Raw genomic sequence first — 15,830 nt, 5'->3', positions numbered from 1 at the left:
GCAGTCACCATCTGCAGTGATTTTGGAGCCCAAGAAAATAAAGTCTGTCACTGTTTCTATTGTTTTCCCATCTATTTGCCATGAAGTGATGGGACCGGATGCCACGATCTTAGTTTTCTGAATGTTGAGTTTTAAGCCAACTTTTTCACTCTCCTCTTTCACTTTCATCAAGAGGCTCTTTAGTTCTTCGCTTTCTGCCGTAAGTGTGGCCTATTAGTGTCAGGACACCAACAAGTTGCATTTGCTGTTTCAAATGACTAAAAGAAACTCTCCAGATAATACCGCTCTTCCAAATTTCTCTGAAATGGGAACTTCTGTTTATGCCCAACTCCTCAGGCCCACTTAAGACAACTATAAGTGAAGCCCCGCCTCCTCAATCTGTAAGCCACGCCTCTTTCCGTACAATTTACGTTGTAGGGCCCTTCGGTGTTGATTGACATCTTGGTTCACCAATAAGAAGTAAGAGTCCCGTAACGTCCGGCGAGGGGGCAGGACTTCCTCGCTGTTGCTAAGACACTCTTGTTTCGCTCCTTGACAACCCTGGCGGGGGTGCGCTCGCTGAGGCCTTAGCTCCGGCCCCCTCGGGAGCAGGTGAGGCCACGGGGTGCGGTGGGCAACCGGGCGGGGAGGGCCGGCCCGAAGCGGGGCTGGGAGGCATTGCGGGGCGGGCGGGGCCTCGCCCACCGCCGAGGCCCCACCTCAACCTCCTGCCTGTTGGTTCCCAGTTCCAGATCCTCCCAACCCCCATCCTCCCCCCCACCCCATCACTTCGGGGACCTGCGAGCTCTGTCGAGACAGTTTCGCCGTCGCTACCCTGCAGGCCCTCCTGAGATCCCCTCCAGCTTCACGTTCCCCCGTCCTCTCTTACCCGACTTCCCCTGCACCTTGAACCTCCGTCATTCGCAGAGTAACTCCCTTCTCCCGCGGCTGGGCGGGTGGTCACCATCGCCTCCTCCCAGACCGCTTGAGTTGGACAGTTGACTGTCTGGGAATCGAGGCTGGTCATTTCCCTCTTTGGGCCTCAGTTTCCCTATTTGTAAATGAGAAGTTAGGTTGAATGATCCCTAAGGTCTCTTTGACTCTGACGTCCCAGGATGTGGGACCCAACTGTAGACTTCCCCGAGGACGTGATCGTCATGGGAAGTCTGGAGTGTAGTGAAAAGGACTTTGTTGTTGTTCAGCTCTCTGTCGTGTCCTCCGACTCTTTGCGACCCCGTGGACTGCAGCACACCAGGGTTCTGGAGAAAAGGACTTGGCAAACCTAAGTTGGATTCCCAGCTACAGGACCCTAGCAAGTTCTCTAATCTCCCTGGAGTCCAGCCTGAGTATATACAGAATTAGGATACTATAGCACATCTCCTTGGGGGATTCTGAGAACAATATGAACTTCCTTCCTTTGTCTCATATTTCTGCGCATTTCCCTCCCTCTGAGAATCACCCTGTTTCTCCGTTTCACCCTCCAATTCACATCTCCAGTTCAGATATTTCTCCTGGGCGTCTATTATTAGTGAGACTTTGGGGGCTGGGGGTTGGAATAGAGATTGCTTTATTGATGTAGTGATTGGACTTGGGACCAGGGCTCCCCTCCTCCCCCTGGGAATCCATGATTCTGTGATCCCCTGCTCCTGAGGAGATACCTCCATTTGCATATCTCACCAACAAATTAAACTCAGTAATTCAAACATCAAAGCGTCCCATGTCTCTGTCTGTCCATCTGTTCTACCTGAATTCTCCTGTCTGTCTCAGTTAGATCACCATCCTCCTGGGCCATTATCTGCCCCTCTGCCGTGCTCATCCCACTTAGGCATTGTCACGTCTTTGTTTCTGCCTCTGCAAGGATCTCAGTCTGTCCATGACTGAAGCCATCATCCTGATTCAAGTTTTTAATGCCTGTCACCCAGGCTATAGCTTCCTAACTGGTGTTCCTACCCCCAGTCTCTCCTCCTGTTAACCCAGTCCACCAGAGTAATTGTCAAAACACAGCCATGTCACCAGCCCCCAGGAGACCTCCAAAGGACTTCTCTTTCTCCACTAAAAATAACCATACTTCTTAAGCCTGGGTCTCAGGGCTCTTCTCCACATCCACAACCCCATCCCAGCCTCTTTCCCGGCATGCCTCCTCTCTTCTCATTTGCCAGATTCTGTCCTCTGGCCAAATTGGACCGTTGGACTTTCCCATAAAGCCCTTTGAGCTTTCTGCTTCCACATCACTGTGTTTGCTTATCACTCTGTCTGGAATGTCTTCCTTACCTTGCCCACCAGCAGGATTCCCACTCACCTTTTAAGGTCTGACTCAAACGCTGCCCCTGCCACCAAACGCTCACCATTCTCTCCCCTGTCCTCCAGAATTCTCCTCTTCCCTCTAGTTCTGTGTCTGGCTGGCGGCACTTCCTGTTCTTTGCCATGAACCATAGTTATTTCCTTGGGTATGTGTGTTGTTCCCTCGTATTAGATTGGATGCTCCTTGAAAGCAGAGACTCTCTCTTGCTTATAGCAGAGCGGTTGAAAAAGCTTAGTCCTAAAGTCATATCTCCGGGAGTCGGTGATGGACAGGGAGGCCTGGCGTGCTGCGATTCATGGGGTCGCAAAGAGTCGGACACGACTGAGCGACTGAACTGAACCGAAAGTCATATATGGCTGAGTGCATCCTGGCTCATCCATTTATTAGCTGGGTGGGAAGTCACTTTGCTTTGCTCAGCCTGAATGATCATCAGGGAAGTAGGGATAATAGTGCTTGTCTGATGGAGTTCTTAGGGGGAGTAAATGAGATCCTCTACATAAAACACCCATCCTGTTGCCTTGCTCAAGGTCAGTGCTCAATTACTGAAGGGATTTGATAGGGCCCCCCTACCCAGGGGGCAAATGAAATACAGTTTAATTAGAGTTTAGATATTTGTTGGGCTTCTCCCATGTGCCAGACGCTGGACGCTGCTCTGGGGGCATCTACAGGAGAGCAGAGCAAGTCCATCCCCGGAAGATTGTCTGGACTCACGACGCACTGCTGAGTCGTGACTGGCTATGAGCCGTCACCAGTAATTAGTGATTATGAATGATTTTTTTGAAAAAGTAACTCCGTGCTAATTCCAGTTTATTTTTGTGATAACATCATTCTTAGTCACTTACGTTCAAATCTGTTCTCTTGAGTGGGAAAGGGGGGAGTAGGTGTGAAGGGGGGGTGGGGAAGGGGCGGGTAAGAGACTTAGTAATCCACTCTCTGTAGTAAGCAGCTGTTCCCTGTGATGACTGTGGTAGCTAATGCTATTTGTTGTACTTTGTATCTTGACTAAAGTGTTTGGATTGCATCCAAACTTGGGTATGTCCATGAGGGAGAACCATATGAGTCAGTATGGTTTATTACATCATCTTATACATAAAGAAAGTGTCTTGATCTCTGTCTCTCCATCTCTCCATCTTTCTTTCCCTCCCTCCCCCTGGTTTAAGGCACATCAGAAGTTTTCACCAGCCGTCAGTGAAATGAAAAAATATAAGGGGGATGTGAAAAAACAAACCAAAACCCTTTGTGTACATGAAAGGGAACTGTCTTCTCGAGGATTATTCTTTATCCTGCAGTCATCACTTTCTTACTCTTGAAATTTTCTTTTATAGTAGATGATGCATTTCAAACTGATGGTGAAACCTAGATGGTCCGTATTGTTTCCTGACTTCCCTGATATCTTAGGTGAATGCCTTCAAGTCCTCAGATTCCTTTCCCCTCACCTTACGAGCCTCGCCTTTTGTTTGCCAGGAGGTGGAGGGCAAACTTGTCAGGGGAGGGCAGGAGGATGTCCGAGGTGCCAAGGGCGTGTGTGGCCTCACTCCGGCCGGAACCAGCAGGTCTGTGTGGGTAGGAGTCTGGACTGCTGGCTGCCAAGGATGGACACTGTTTGTGTTACTGTCTTGCTTCCTGCTTGAGAGAAAAGCACAGGAGAGAGAGAAGAGTAGATAAGGATTCCGATCCTGGCTGTGTCCCCCCAGGCCAGTCCCCAGACCTCTCTGAGGCGCCTTGTCTGAGAACTGCGAGCAAGTGTTGCCCCCACAGGTTGTTCTGGGATGAAATGAGACAGCAGGTGTGAAAGCAATGTATCAGTCACTCCACCAGAGCTCCCCCAGCCCAACTGTGTTCGCAGAATTCCCTGCCTTAGTACTAACCGCACAGAGTGGGAGCTTGATGAGTATTGGTTTGTTTGCCTGAGCGTTTCGCTGTTTAGTTGGCTGGGATTCAAAGAAGGACACTTCCTTCCGCGCCAGTAACAAAAGCTGACATTGACTGTGAAGTAGAGTCTGTTTTTAGACCCAGTTTCCTGATGAGAAAACTGAAGCCTGGAGAGGTAAACACTTATCCGAGACAGTCCAAGGTGTGAAACCAGACCTTCCTGTGGAGCCTGTACTCACAACCATAAAGCTATGCTCCACACATGTCCTCCCATCTCTCTGATACTGGAAAGAGGTCAAGGCGGCAAGCCGTGGTCTACGAACCAAGCTTATTCCAGGTGCTGAGTAGCTGGAGCAGGTGGTGAGGTGCCTGCTGGCAGACCCTTTTGGCCTTATTTCCCAGAATTCGTTCATTTTTCCTTCCTCCCCACATCCCCTAACCCACTTAAGGATTCTTTCCAAACATTTCAGAAGCAAAAGAGTAAATAGTGACTGAGGTCAGTGCCCACAAAAGAACAAAGGACACAGGGTTTGATAAGATGATGAAATGAGGAGCCCAGCTCATTGCCGAGGAGAGGCCTTGCGTCAGACATGGGCGAGGCTGCATAAGGCTCCAGAAGGGGCCTTGGGTGAGAAGGAGAATAAAGGGCAGAGAGGGAGCAAGGCTGATGCTGGCTCTGTGTGCCCGGATGGGCCCCAGGGAGAGTCGAGCTCTGCTACCCTGCAGATTCACGTGCCCTGGCCAGGAGCACACTTAAATATTAAAGGGCTCTCTTTTAGACCTGACGCAATTGCTTCCTGGCCTGGACCTGTCAGGCACACACTCATTTGCATGGAAGATTGATAAGGTTATTAAAACTTGAGTTGTGCTATTTTGGGTAACATTCTTTCAGCAGAGTTTTAAAATCGGAGCTGAATGACTCTAGCTGTACTATAATGATACAGTGTCATAAAAAATTCTACCTTTTTACATTTGGAGACACCTTGTCTATAACTGTTCCTTTTCATTCTGAGTCTCATCCCTTTTGGATCCCCAGAAGTGTGTGTAGAGGTTAGGAAAAGCCACTTGCAGTCATGACCTTTAATAAATGTGGCCGAATGATGTGGCCGAAGTCCCGGCTGATAATGTGGTGGCGGTTGGAGCAGCGTGGTGCTGGGTGCAGAGGGCCCTCCGGTTTCCACCCGCTCACGTGCATAGATACTTGGTGCTCACGACAGCTCCCTGAGAAGGACAAGGTGGGACCGTCCCATTTCGCGGAGGACGACACCAAGGCTCAGGAGGTTAAATTACTTGCCTCAGGCTGCAAAGCAGGGAAGAGGGCAGAACTGCTTCCGGTTTTAGAGCTGGTACCCTAGCCTCAATGCCCCATCTCATAGTTTTGAATCTTCTCTTCTCTATCAGGTGATGTCCCCCCCACCCCCCACCCCCCCAAAAAACTGTCCCAGTGGCTTTCCCACTTTGTTCCTGAAGAATGGGCTTTGATAACACCTCCGAAGTGTGGTTTCATCCAGGATTCCACGTGCTAAAGCAGAGTCCAAGCAGTGGTCACGGACCCTGAGGTCCCCGAGGGCAGACGTGCGCACGGTTGCCTCTGAGCTCCCCTCCACGCTGGCACTTGTTAGCCCAGAGGCCGAATTGAATCGGATTGAAATATTCGGGTGGAAGGGGCCTAAAGCAGCTGCTTCAGCATCATAAATTGTTCCCACTTGAAAGTCTCGGGAGACAGCAAAGCATACAAAGGATGTAATCCTTTTACATCAGTGTAGCCCCCACCTTCTGTCACCCCTTGATGATGTCAGGGAGGAGGCAACAAAGTGGCCTTTACCAAATAACTGCAAGGAGGACGGGGGGAATGGGGCCTTGATAGGAACGAGAAAAGACAAGATGATTCACTGCCTTTTGTGAAATAAAGAAACTTAAGCGGAAAGTACAATGATATCGTACTTGGTCGTCTGCCAGCTTATATGTAGAGACAAACAGACACTGCTAATATCTGGGTGGTACAAATGCCCAGGATGGTGAGAAAAGAGGAGCCGTCTGTCCGCTGGGAAACCAGAGCATACCCGGGCAGTGGGGGGAGGGGGGGATCTTCCTCCTCTGCCGGGCAGAGGGTGATGCCAGGCTTCCAGCTTCGCTTGAGGGGGCCGACCACATGGAGTAGCGCTGAGGATTTCTGCAGCACCAGAGAGGGGGTAAACTTGAGAGCACTGCCCAGAAAAAATGTGCCCAGAAAGCTCAAGGCTTGACCAAACAAGGATCAAGTTAGCGCTGGACGGGGAGACACCAAAAGGGACGCTCTAACGTTCCTTTCACTGCTGGGACCATGGGAGCCGTGCTCGTGGTCATGCCTCAGGGAGCGAGGTGTGTGGGCGCCCACCTCGTGTGCTTGCTGTGTGCAGGCCCTGTGACGTGAGGACGGTGTTAGGATCACCTGTGTCGGAGACCATCCCAGGTCAGCTCCAGCTCTGCCGCCCAGTAGCTGAGTGGCCTTCAGGGTAGCAATGCCTCCCTTACATGCAGGACCTAACTCATGGGGTGGTTGGTGGCTCAGGGCCAAGTAAATGCACGTGGAGTACTTGGAAGTGTCTAGCCCGCAGGAAACCCAGCTGATGTCACCCGTCATTACCTACCTGTTCGTTACTACGCTGGGCATCTTCAGGGTTCGGGGGCTGTGCAATGAAAATTAAATTTATTTGGAAATGTGAGCGATGCTGGAATATTATAACATTATTTGGCTGCATTTGCATACCGACTCAGTCCTATCCAGCTCTTTTCAACCCCGTGGACTATAGCCCGCCAGGCTCCTCTTGTCTGTGGGACTCTCCAGGTAAGAACACTGGGGTGGGTTGCCATCTCCTCCTCCAGGGGATCATCTCAAGTCAGGGCTCAAGCCTGCGGCTCCTGCACTGCATGCAGAGTCTCTACTGCTGAGCCATCAGGGACGCCCATTTGTCCAATACGGACAGTTAAAAGGGGCTTAATGATGTGGTGGCTCGTTTTCATTTATATTAGTTGTACTTCTGAGATTAAAAGTTCTTTGAGTTATAGGATAAACTGACGTGTAGGATAGAGAGAAACACTGAGTTTCAAGCCCTGCTTCCAGTCATTTAGGATCCAGGCCCATCTTTTAAGGAAAAGCCCCATCTGTTTTTCCGTAAGATTTGGAAAGAAAAAAAGAAATCTATGCATGTGTATTAGGCTTTATAACTTTTCCATCATATCCTTGTGTGAATCTCCGGGGAGCCAGAGGGAAGGAAAAATAGTTTGCTGGGTGTTTGCTGAGTGCCTACTATGTGCCTGGCGTATGCCATCTCATTTGATTCTTGTAACAGTCCCATGAGGTAGATGTGACCACCTTTATGTTACTGATGAGGAATCTGAGGCCCAAAACCACATAACTAGTGAGCAGAAGGACCAGTAACTAAGGCCTGAGCCTCCCAACTCCTGGGCCAGCTGGACAGGACAGGGTGGCCTGAGGGAGTGGACGAGAAGAGCCGGGCTGCCTGGCACGCCAAGGAGGGTGCAGGGCACCACTGATCACATCTCTCCTCTAGAGCCAGGACCTGCAGAAGGAGGCATTTGCTTGCCCATAAGCCCAGGACTGTTGAACACGACCTGACATTTCACTTCCTGACCACCTCTGCCGGGAAGCACGGACGATGTACATAGTAGCCTAGCAGAGAAGCCAAGTTCGTTAATTGCAAGCTGAAGGCTCCACCCTCGGCCTGGCCCGCAGTCAGTATTTGTCTGGATAATGACAGTGTGGGCTTGCAGCATCGTACCAGCGTGTTCTTAACTGGGTCCCAGCATCTCGTGTTGACTCATCCTCCCGTCTCCAGACTTGCTGGCCATTTGGAAAAGGATGTGGAGGAGTTGAGACGGGGAGGTGTCAGATTGTTACTGAGACATTTCTAATTTGTGATGTATAGTTTTTAAGCCAACTCGTTTCTCCTGGTTTTTCCTGTTTTCTACAGCACCCCTTGGGGAAAGACATTTTCTGCTTCCACCAAGCTGGCAGGGCCTGCTTCCTGAATCTCCTGGGTGTGTCTTAATTACCAGCCCCAGCACCTCGTGAAAGCATCCCTCTCTCCTCCTGGTCACAGTGGAAGTATCATGGGAGAAACAGAAGGGAAGAAAGATGAGGCTGATTATAAACGACTGCAGACCTTCCCTCTGGTCAGGGTAAGGCCCGGGGGAGGGGGGGGCAGGTGGCCAGCAGGGCCCAAGAGCCTTGGAGAGAGAGAGGCGAGGGGGAGCTTATCCCTGCAGGATAGCATTGGGAGGAGGTTATGGCAGGCTCTGCTGGCCAGCCTAGAGACGGAGGGGGCGCCCACAGTGATTCATTCTTTCATTCATCCATTCATTCACTCAACAATTATTTAGGCCGCCTACTACATATCGGGCGCTGTTCTGGGCACTGTGGATATGGGAGTGAACAAGACAGAAGCCTGGCCCCCGTGAAAAAAAGATTTAAAGAACATAATTTCAGGTCACAAGTGCCCTGAAGAAGAATAAAGTGGAAGTAAGGAGCTGGAGAGGAAAGATTGGCTTTTGGAAAGGGCTCTCTGATCAGAGACCTGAATAAAGTTAGGGAGCACGCCGTGTGAGAGTCTGGAGAACATTCTCTAGGCAGGGGAAGCAGCAGGCATGGAAAGCCTGAGCAAGCTCAGCATCTGGGAGGTGCAGGAAGAAGGCCAGTGTGGCTGGAATGAGTGCCAAGTGAGGGGGCACTGAACGTGAGTGTCAGTATGACAGCCGGGCCAGCCTCCCAGGCCTGGGGGCCACAGTGAGAAACGGGGATCCCACCCTGACTTCAAAGGGAAACAGTGAAGAGCCTTCAGCAGAGGAGTAGGAGTCTGGTGATCTGTTTAATGTTTCTGAAAGAGCCCTCCAGCTGTTGGATGGAGAATGGATTTTAGGGAACCCGAGTGGAAGCGGGGAGACCAACCAGGATGCTACTGCAGAGACCCAGGGAGAGAGGGTGGCTGGGTCCAGGTCCTGGAGCAGAGATGGCAAGACGGTAGGGTTCTAGACAGAAGTTGAAGGGAGAGCAATAGAATTCAGCAGCACACTGGACGCTGGGTGTGAGGGAAAGCAGGCCAAGGATGACTGCCAGGGTTTGTTTTGTCCTGAGTGTGGGAGAGAAAACAGTGTCGGTTACCAAGAGGGGGAAGACGGAGGTTTGTGGGGGAACATCAAGCGTTCTTTCAGACTTCTGAGGCTAGCAAGTAGGCAGTTGGACATAGGAATCCAGAGCCCCAAAAAGAGGTTAAAGTAAGGATGAGCATGTGGGAACCCTGCCCGCCTAGAAGATGTCTGCATCCACAGAGCAGGGCGGGATCCCTGGAGAGCAGGAGCTGAAGAGGCGAGGATAGAGATGGAGCCCAGGAGAGGAGGGCACCCAGAGAGGGCCAGGAAAAAAAGCAGGGGGCCCTCAGAGCGGCTGTACCATCTCTTCAGGATCTGAGCCAGTCAGCTGGGCCCTGAGGCTGCTGGTAAAGCGTCTCCATGGCCAGCGTGCTCCTGCCTGGGCCAGCCGCCTTCCCCTGTGTGTCGCTGGGTCACATTGGTTGCACAGGGGCCCCAGGCGTAAGAGCCCACGAGGCCTTGCTTGGTTCCATCAGCAGACGGGTCATCTCTCTGGGCTCTGCCCATGCCTTAAGCTTGGGACGAGAGGCCAGCCCAGAAGCCAGGTCACAGGCTAAGGCTGTCTCTGTTTGTCCCCCGCCCTGCCTCCAGCACTCGGACATGCCAGAGGAGATGCGCGTGGAGACCATGGAGCTGTGTGTCACGGCCTGTGAGAAATTCTCCAACAACAACGAGGTATTGCCATCAGTGCGGCCCCTCGTGTCTTGGGTGACCCCTGTGGCCCCAGTCCCCACAGCCAGCTACACAGAGTGCCGCTGGGGCCAGGCTAGACCCTTCCTGGGAAGCTTTCAGAGCCTGGGGAAGGCCAGTGAGAGCAGGGGCTGGCGCTATCTCGGGCACTGACCCAGTGCTAGAGGGAGAAGAGCCGGGGGACTTTCTGTGACACCCATGTCCACGTGCCCCGTCTCAGGTGGGCTGCAAAATAGGTTACCTTGCCCCTTGGCTCCATCCCAGTGGAGAACAGAGGCCCGCCCAGGCATTCATTCATGTATCCATTCATCCATTCTGCAAAGATGTTAAACACCATCCCTGTGCCAGGCACGGTCCTAGGTGCTGGCGACACCACAGGTAGGCATGGACACAGGAAAAATCACTCATCAGTCTGCTGGTGAACAGGAAGGAACCCAGCGTGGTGGCAGCCTGTGGGGGAGGGAGGTCCTGGCCACTGTGCACCGGCCAGGCAGGCCCAAGCTCAGATCTGTCTCCAGCCCCTTCCTGGCCCTTTAACCTTGGACAGGCCAGTTCTCATCGCCGGGCCCCAGTTTCCCGGTCTGTGCCAGGGGTCGAGGATGCTGCCTCCTCGCTGGGTGGTCGTAAGGACAGACGCCCTCAAATGATGTGGGTGAGGCGCCTGGCGTGGCGGAGGGCGCGGCCAGTGCACAGCAAGTGCCGGAGCCTGGGGGCTTCACTCCGCAAAGGCCTTGCTTCCGCCCCTCCCGAGCCTTCTTGAAAGAGCGAGCTTGGGAAGGACGAGGGGCGCCGCTGTCGCAGCTGAGGGAGGCAGGGCCAGCTTCTCTCCCAGAGCCCACCAGACGCACCAGGGAAGGCCTCTGTGCTCCCTGAAGGTAGCCCTGAGCCCTCGCTGGGACGATGGCGATCGCTCCATGCGCAGTGTGCGCTCAGCGGCGCTGGCTCATTGAGGGCTGAGAGCAGCCTCCGAGCTCCAGCCGGGGGCCCGTCTCAGGCCCGAGGCCCCGCCCTGCCGCCTCACCGGTGTCTTACGACCGCTGAGGTAGCTGTGTAGCCGCCCCTGGTAGGAGGGGCCGGAAACCCTGTCCGAAGGTTCTGAGCGGAACTGCAGTCACGGCCTCTCTCTTGCCCAGACTTCTTTCCCCGCGAGGGCGCTGACTCACGCCCACTCTCTCCCGCAAGCTGCCCCCCACCCGCCCGCCCCTGACGGGCCTGCTCTCGTTGCAGAGCGCTGCCAAGATGATCAAAGAGACCATGGACAAGAAGTTCGGCTCCTCCTGGCACGTGGTGATCGGCGAAGGCTTCGGCTTTGAGATCACACACGAGGTGAAGAACCTCCTCTACCTGTACTTCGGGGGGACCCTGGCTGTGTGTGTCTGGAAGTGCTCCTGACACACTGTCCCCCCGCCCTTCCGCGCCCCCGCCCCGCCCCCGCAGGCCTTTCCCCCCCACGCTGTTCCCCTGGGAGGGGGGAGCAGCCATGGGCAGGTCCTGACTTTCCAGAGGAAAGCTGGGGTCTTTTCGCTGTCCTGTGTACCGTGTCCTGAGCCGCGCCGCGCGTGTGCATCCGCAGCCATCTCACGCTGAGTCCCCGGGTGTGAGGGGGCAGCAGGGGAGGGCTGGGGGGGGGGGGGTTGTGTGACAGGGTCAAAGGAGGGGCGGGGGGTGGCATTTTTTTCTCACAGGGACCTGCCAAGCCCCCACGCCTTCCCACACCCAGCACTGGGCAGGCGTCCGCCCGTTCTTGTTTGTCTTGACGGGGCCTGTGTGCAGATGGCCTCGAGGGAGCCTCTCCTCTTAGGGGGTCACTAAGGCCTCTCTCCTCGTCTTCTGGAGAAGCGGTGACCCCACCCCCAGAAGCCCCTTTCCCCGCCTGGCCCCGGGCTGAACAAGCCACCGCGTCTCGTCGGGCCAACAGCTCCACAAGCCCCTGGCTTTGGCATGAGGACCAAGCAGCCTGCCCCCCACCCCATCCCCGGCCCTGCCCCCCACCTTGCCTCCACGTGTGCAGTTGGTAACCAGGGGCCGAGGGTGCGGGAACCGCGCCTGCGCGGTTTCTGGAAGTGTCACTGACCTCCGGTGAGACGCCTGGGCCAGGAGCGCCCTCGCCGCGAGGCCTGTTTCAGCAGGGAAACCTGGCCTGCCACTTACTTCTCATCAGGGACCGCATGCCGATTTGTACTTCTTATCTCTGCTGGGTTTTCTATATTCTTTTTGAGTGTGGGGAGAAGGGTTTTAGTAGAAGGGTGAATCCTATTTTACACAGCGGTCTTATTTATATATAAATGTCTTGGTTTTTACAATTAAAGTAACCAAAAACTGACCTTGATCTTATAGTCTCTTTGAGGGGGGGCACGGTTTGGTGGGGGAGCCAGGCTCAGTATTGTCAGGCTGTGCGGGGGTCCCAGGAACACGGTGAGGCTGCTGGTGTCTCAGCGCCCAGGCCCTGCGCCTCCCTGTTCCGTCGTGGTGCGGGCCCTGGGGACACTGACTCAGCACCCTAGTGGCCATACCGAGCCACCGCAAAGACACTTTCAGTCTCACATCATGTTGTTCCGTTCAGAGATGTTTCTTCAAGCAGCGCTGAGGGCCAGGTCCCCCGGGAGTGGGGACACCAAGATGGAGGAGCCACAGACCCTGCCCTCAGTGAGTCCGCAGCCTATGGAGGAGGAGCACAGGAACCCAGTTGTTCCAACTGGACGTGAAAAGTGATGAAATAAAAGAAGGGTCTTCCCTGCTGGTCCAGCGGTTAAGAATCCACGTGCCAGTGCAGGGGACACGGGTTCCATCCCTGGCCTAGGAAGACCCCATATCCCATGGAGCAAGGAAGCCTGGGCACCGCAGCTACGGGCCTGCGCTCTGTAGAGCCCGTTGGTCCGCAAGGAGGGGAGCCACCTCCACAGCTGGAGAGCAGACCCCAGTCACTGCAGCTAGAGAAAGCCTGAGCACAGCAAGGAAGAGCTGAAGTGACCAAAAGTAAATTAACTTTTTTAAAAAGAGAGGACAGGGCATGGTGGGGGTGGATGGAAGGCCTCCATGCCCAGCCTAGGGAGTGTCGGGGAGCCCCTGGCGGGGTGGGCCCTGAAAGCCAGCTCTCAAAGGAGAGAGGGATTTTCCCCAGGGAGGAGGTGCTCTGGGCCAAGTGACGCTGGGAGTAGATGCGTGGCGTGAAGGGCCGTCCTGCAGGCCCGAGAAGCCCCCTTCCCCCCAATCTGCATCTCACCCCTAGAAATGGTGGGTCTGGGCAGACCTGGGCCAGCCTGTCCTGCTCCCCAGCCCACCTTCCCTTCCTGAGGCAGCTCACCAGGACATCCCAGCCTGGCAGCCCTGGGCCCTGGCCCGGTCATGGCCTCCTAAGGCTTCGAGTCCACTTGTCATGGGGTCTGTCGACAGCTCTGCTATATGGCATCCCATCCCTCCTCTAAGTTCTCAGACACCCAGGCAGCTGAGCAGGGAGGGGAGGGCGGTGGACCACTGGTGAATTTCACAAGTGTTCGCTGAGTTGCTGCTGTGCGTGGGGTCCTGAGAAAAAGGGGAGGAGGTCAGGGTCACTGCCCCGAGGCTGGTCATCTAGACCTAACTGGTCATCTGACCCTCTGGGACTTGTAGGATGGGGGTTCAGAGGGGAGGGCAACTCCTTGACCTTGGACCTCGCTGACCTGAGCCCTGGGCTACACCAGGTGCTGCAGGGGGCGGTTGGCGAGGCGTGCAGATGGGAATACAAGGAGGTGGGCGCTGAGGACTGGAATAGCTACAGTTTATTAACTGCCGCCTTGGCAGCTGTTCTCACCTCTAATCTGCCACATGTAGGTGCCGCAAAGTAAGCCAGGCTCAGCCCGCATCCCAGGTGGTAGGGTGGTAGCCAGGGAGTGTGGGCTCTGAGGTCCACAGACCCGACTCAGGCCCAGCCCTGCTCTTCCTAACCTCGCTAGCCTCAGTGGATTTGTCTGTAAAAATGGGGATAAAATGCACCAGCTCCTGAGGTTGCTGAGAGCCTCAGGCCTGCCCCCGGAGCAGACAGCGCCCCCACCATGCACACTGTGTGCTTGGGGGTGCTGCCTTCTCCCCACCTTGGAGATGGGAACCTGCCTGACACCCAGCTGCCGCAAGACAGGGCAGAAAGTCAGCACAACGCTGCTGACCTTGGTAGCTCTCCATCTCTCTCCCCGCTGGGACCCATGCCAGCCGTGGTCACCCTAACCATCCTCCCAGGCCCCTCCCTGCTCACGGCCAGAGATTCAACAAGCAGTTGCTGACAGGGACTGAAAAGGAGAGGGTCGTGACCACTGAGCGGCACGCCAGGACACCCCAGCCTTGGCGGTAGGCCACTGAGGAAGGCAGACCCAGGAATGGAAAAGCGGGACGCACTTATAAGGCATCTGCCAGAGGGAGAGGGAGGGTGGGGCTCAGGGGAATGTGGGGTTCAGGGAAAAAGGCGCTGTCACTGCCCCCAGGGCGCTGGGGAAAGTGTCACAGAGGAGGCGGCATTGAACTAGGCTGTGGCTTTCCCAGGGGAGGGATGAGATGGGGAGGGGAGAGATACTTGGGGAGGGCAGCCTCAGGTGAGGGGGGCCAGCATGCGCAGAACAGCAGTGCCTGAGGAAGCCGCCGAGATGGATGTTGAGAGTGGTGGAGGATGTGCGAGTGGAGTTCCCAAGAGGGCGGAAGGAGGAAGAGGTTGAGGACAAGGAGACCCCAGCCGCTCAGTGTCCCCCACTCGGCAGGCACTTGGGCTCGCTTCCTTATGATGTGATGTCCTGTATCCTCAACAGACCTCCAAGGTGGTCATCACTGTCCCTATTTACAGATGAGGCTGGGTGGGTGAGAGATCTTGCCCGGGTCCAGCTAGGAAGCGGCTCCAGCTGGGACCCAGACCCCCAGCCTGCCAGCCTCACCAGCCCTGTTCATTCACAGGCCCGTCGCCCAGACACCTCAGTCCCCTCTGCCGGCTCAGCAGAGGGGAAGTCGGCAGCCTTTTCTGGACATGTTGGGGTGCCAAGTCATAGGCCCCCCACCCCCGGGGCCCCGGCCCTCTGCCTGGAAGAGCAGCGAGTGCTGGCCGGATGAGAGAACTGAACTCTGGTCCCCTCCACCAGGACCTGCACAGACCCCAGAAGCACAGGCCTACCCAGGATTGGGGGTGGGAGGGGGCAAGGGGCACCGAGGCTGTCACTGTGAGAAGATGAAGGGCAGGGGCTGGGTAGCAGGGCCCCATGGCAACCAAGACGGTGGGCACGCTGCCAAGGGGGCGAGAGGGCTGCCTTTGAAGCTGGTGGTGGCCCGTGGAGAAATCTTCTGGTGAATATTTAATGCTGTCTCGGAAGTGATGCGGAGAAGCTCCAGGGTCCCGCTTAACCTACTTCCTGCTTCTCCCGAGAACAGAGCCTTTGAGGCAGGCAGGTGGTGGCCCCTGGGGTGGTGGGGGTCCCTGGCCAGCATCTTGCCCACCTCCAGCCGGACTGACAGAGGTGTGAAGCAGGGCTTGTTAGTGCCTTGAGAAGAAGAAGCAGGAAACACCGATAATGTCCTTCAGATCCTCCCCCAAGTCTGGGAGGGGAATTGTTCAATTTTAGCCACAAGCCACCACCCTGTTCTATTTTCCTTTTGTTCTCCTCATCTCATATTTAAAGTAACCGCCTCCCACTGCCAGCTGCTGTCTTCAATCCTTAGGAAGGCGGGGCGGGGGCGGGGTAGAAAGGGAGCAAGCTTAGGAGGTAGAGGACCTGAATTAGTACTCGTAATATTTCCAAACTATTGGGGGTCCCAAGTGTGCCGGGCACCACCCTAAACATTTTCTAAACTGTCTCATTTAGTTGGTACATCCACCCTGTGAAGAGAC

General features: G+C 55.0%; 1 protein-coding gene across 1 annotated transcript; it reads left to right on the top strand.

Annotated features, from left to right (window-relative positions):
- Positions 1-516: 516 nt before the first annotated feature.
- On the top strand, positions 517-11,569 carry DNAL4 (dynein axonemal light chain 4). Its single transcript, XM_052641012.1, has 4 exons — positions 517-591; positions 8,128-8,335; positions 9,893-9,976; positions 11,219-11,569. The coding sequence occupies exons 2-4, from the start codon at positions 8,267-8,269 to the stop codon at positions 11,381-11,383; spliced, it is 318 nt and encodes a 105-aa protein (XP_052496972.1). The 5' UTR covers positions 517-591; positions 8,128-8,266; the 3' UTR covers positions 11,384-11,569.
- Positions 11,570-15,830: the final 4,261 nt, after the last annotated feature.

This window comes from Budorcas taxicolor, chromosome 5 (genome assembly GCF_023091745.1).
Source record: "Budorcas taxicolor isolate Tak-1 chromosome 5, Takin1.1, whole genome shotgun sequence".
NCBI classification, from domain to species: Eukaryota; Metazoa; Chordata; class Mammalia; order Artiodactyla; family Bovidae; genus Budorcas; species Budorcas taxicolor.
This window is presented reverse-complemented; position numbering and strand designations above follow the sequence as displayed.

What these genes read in the sequence shown, in the direction of transcription:
- DNAL4 (XM_052641012.1), top strand. Translation starts at nt 8,267, where the DNA reads ATGGGAGAAACAGAAGGGAAGAAAGATGAGGCTGATTATAAACGACTG. An exon ending in AGACCTTCCCTCTGGTCAGG is followed by an intron (nt 8,336 to 9,892) that starts GTAAGGCCCGGG and finishes CCCTGCCTCCAG; the next exon opens with CACTCGGACATGCCAGAGGA. An exon ending in AATTCTCCAACAACAACGAG is followed by an intron (nt 9,977 to 11,218) that starts GTATTGCCATCA and finishes CTCTCGTTGCAG; the next exon opens with AGCGCTGCCAAGATGATCAA.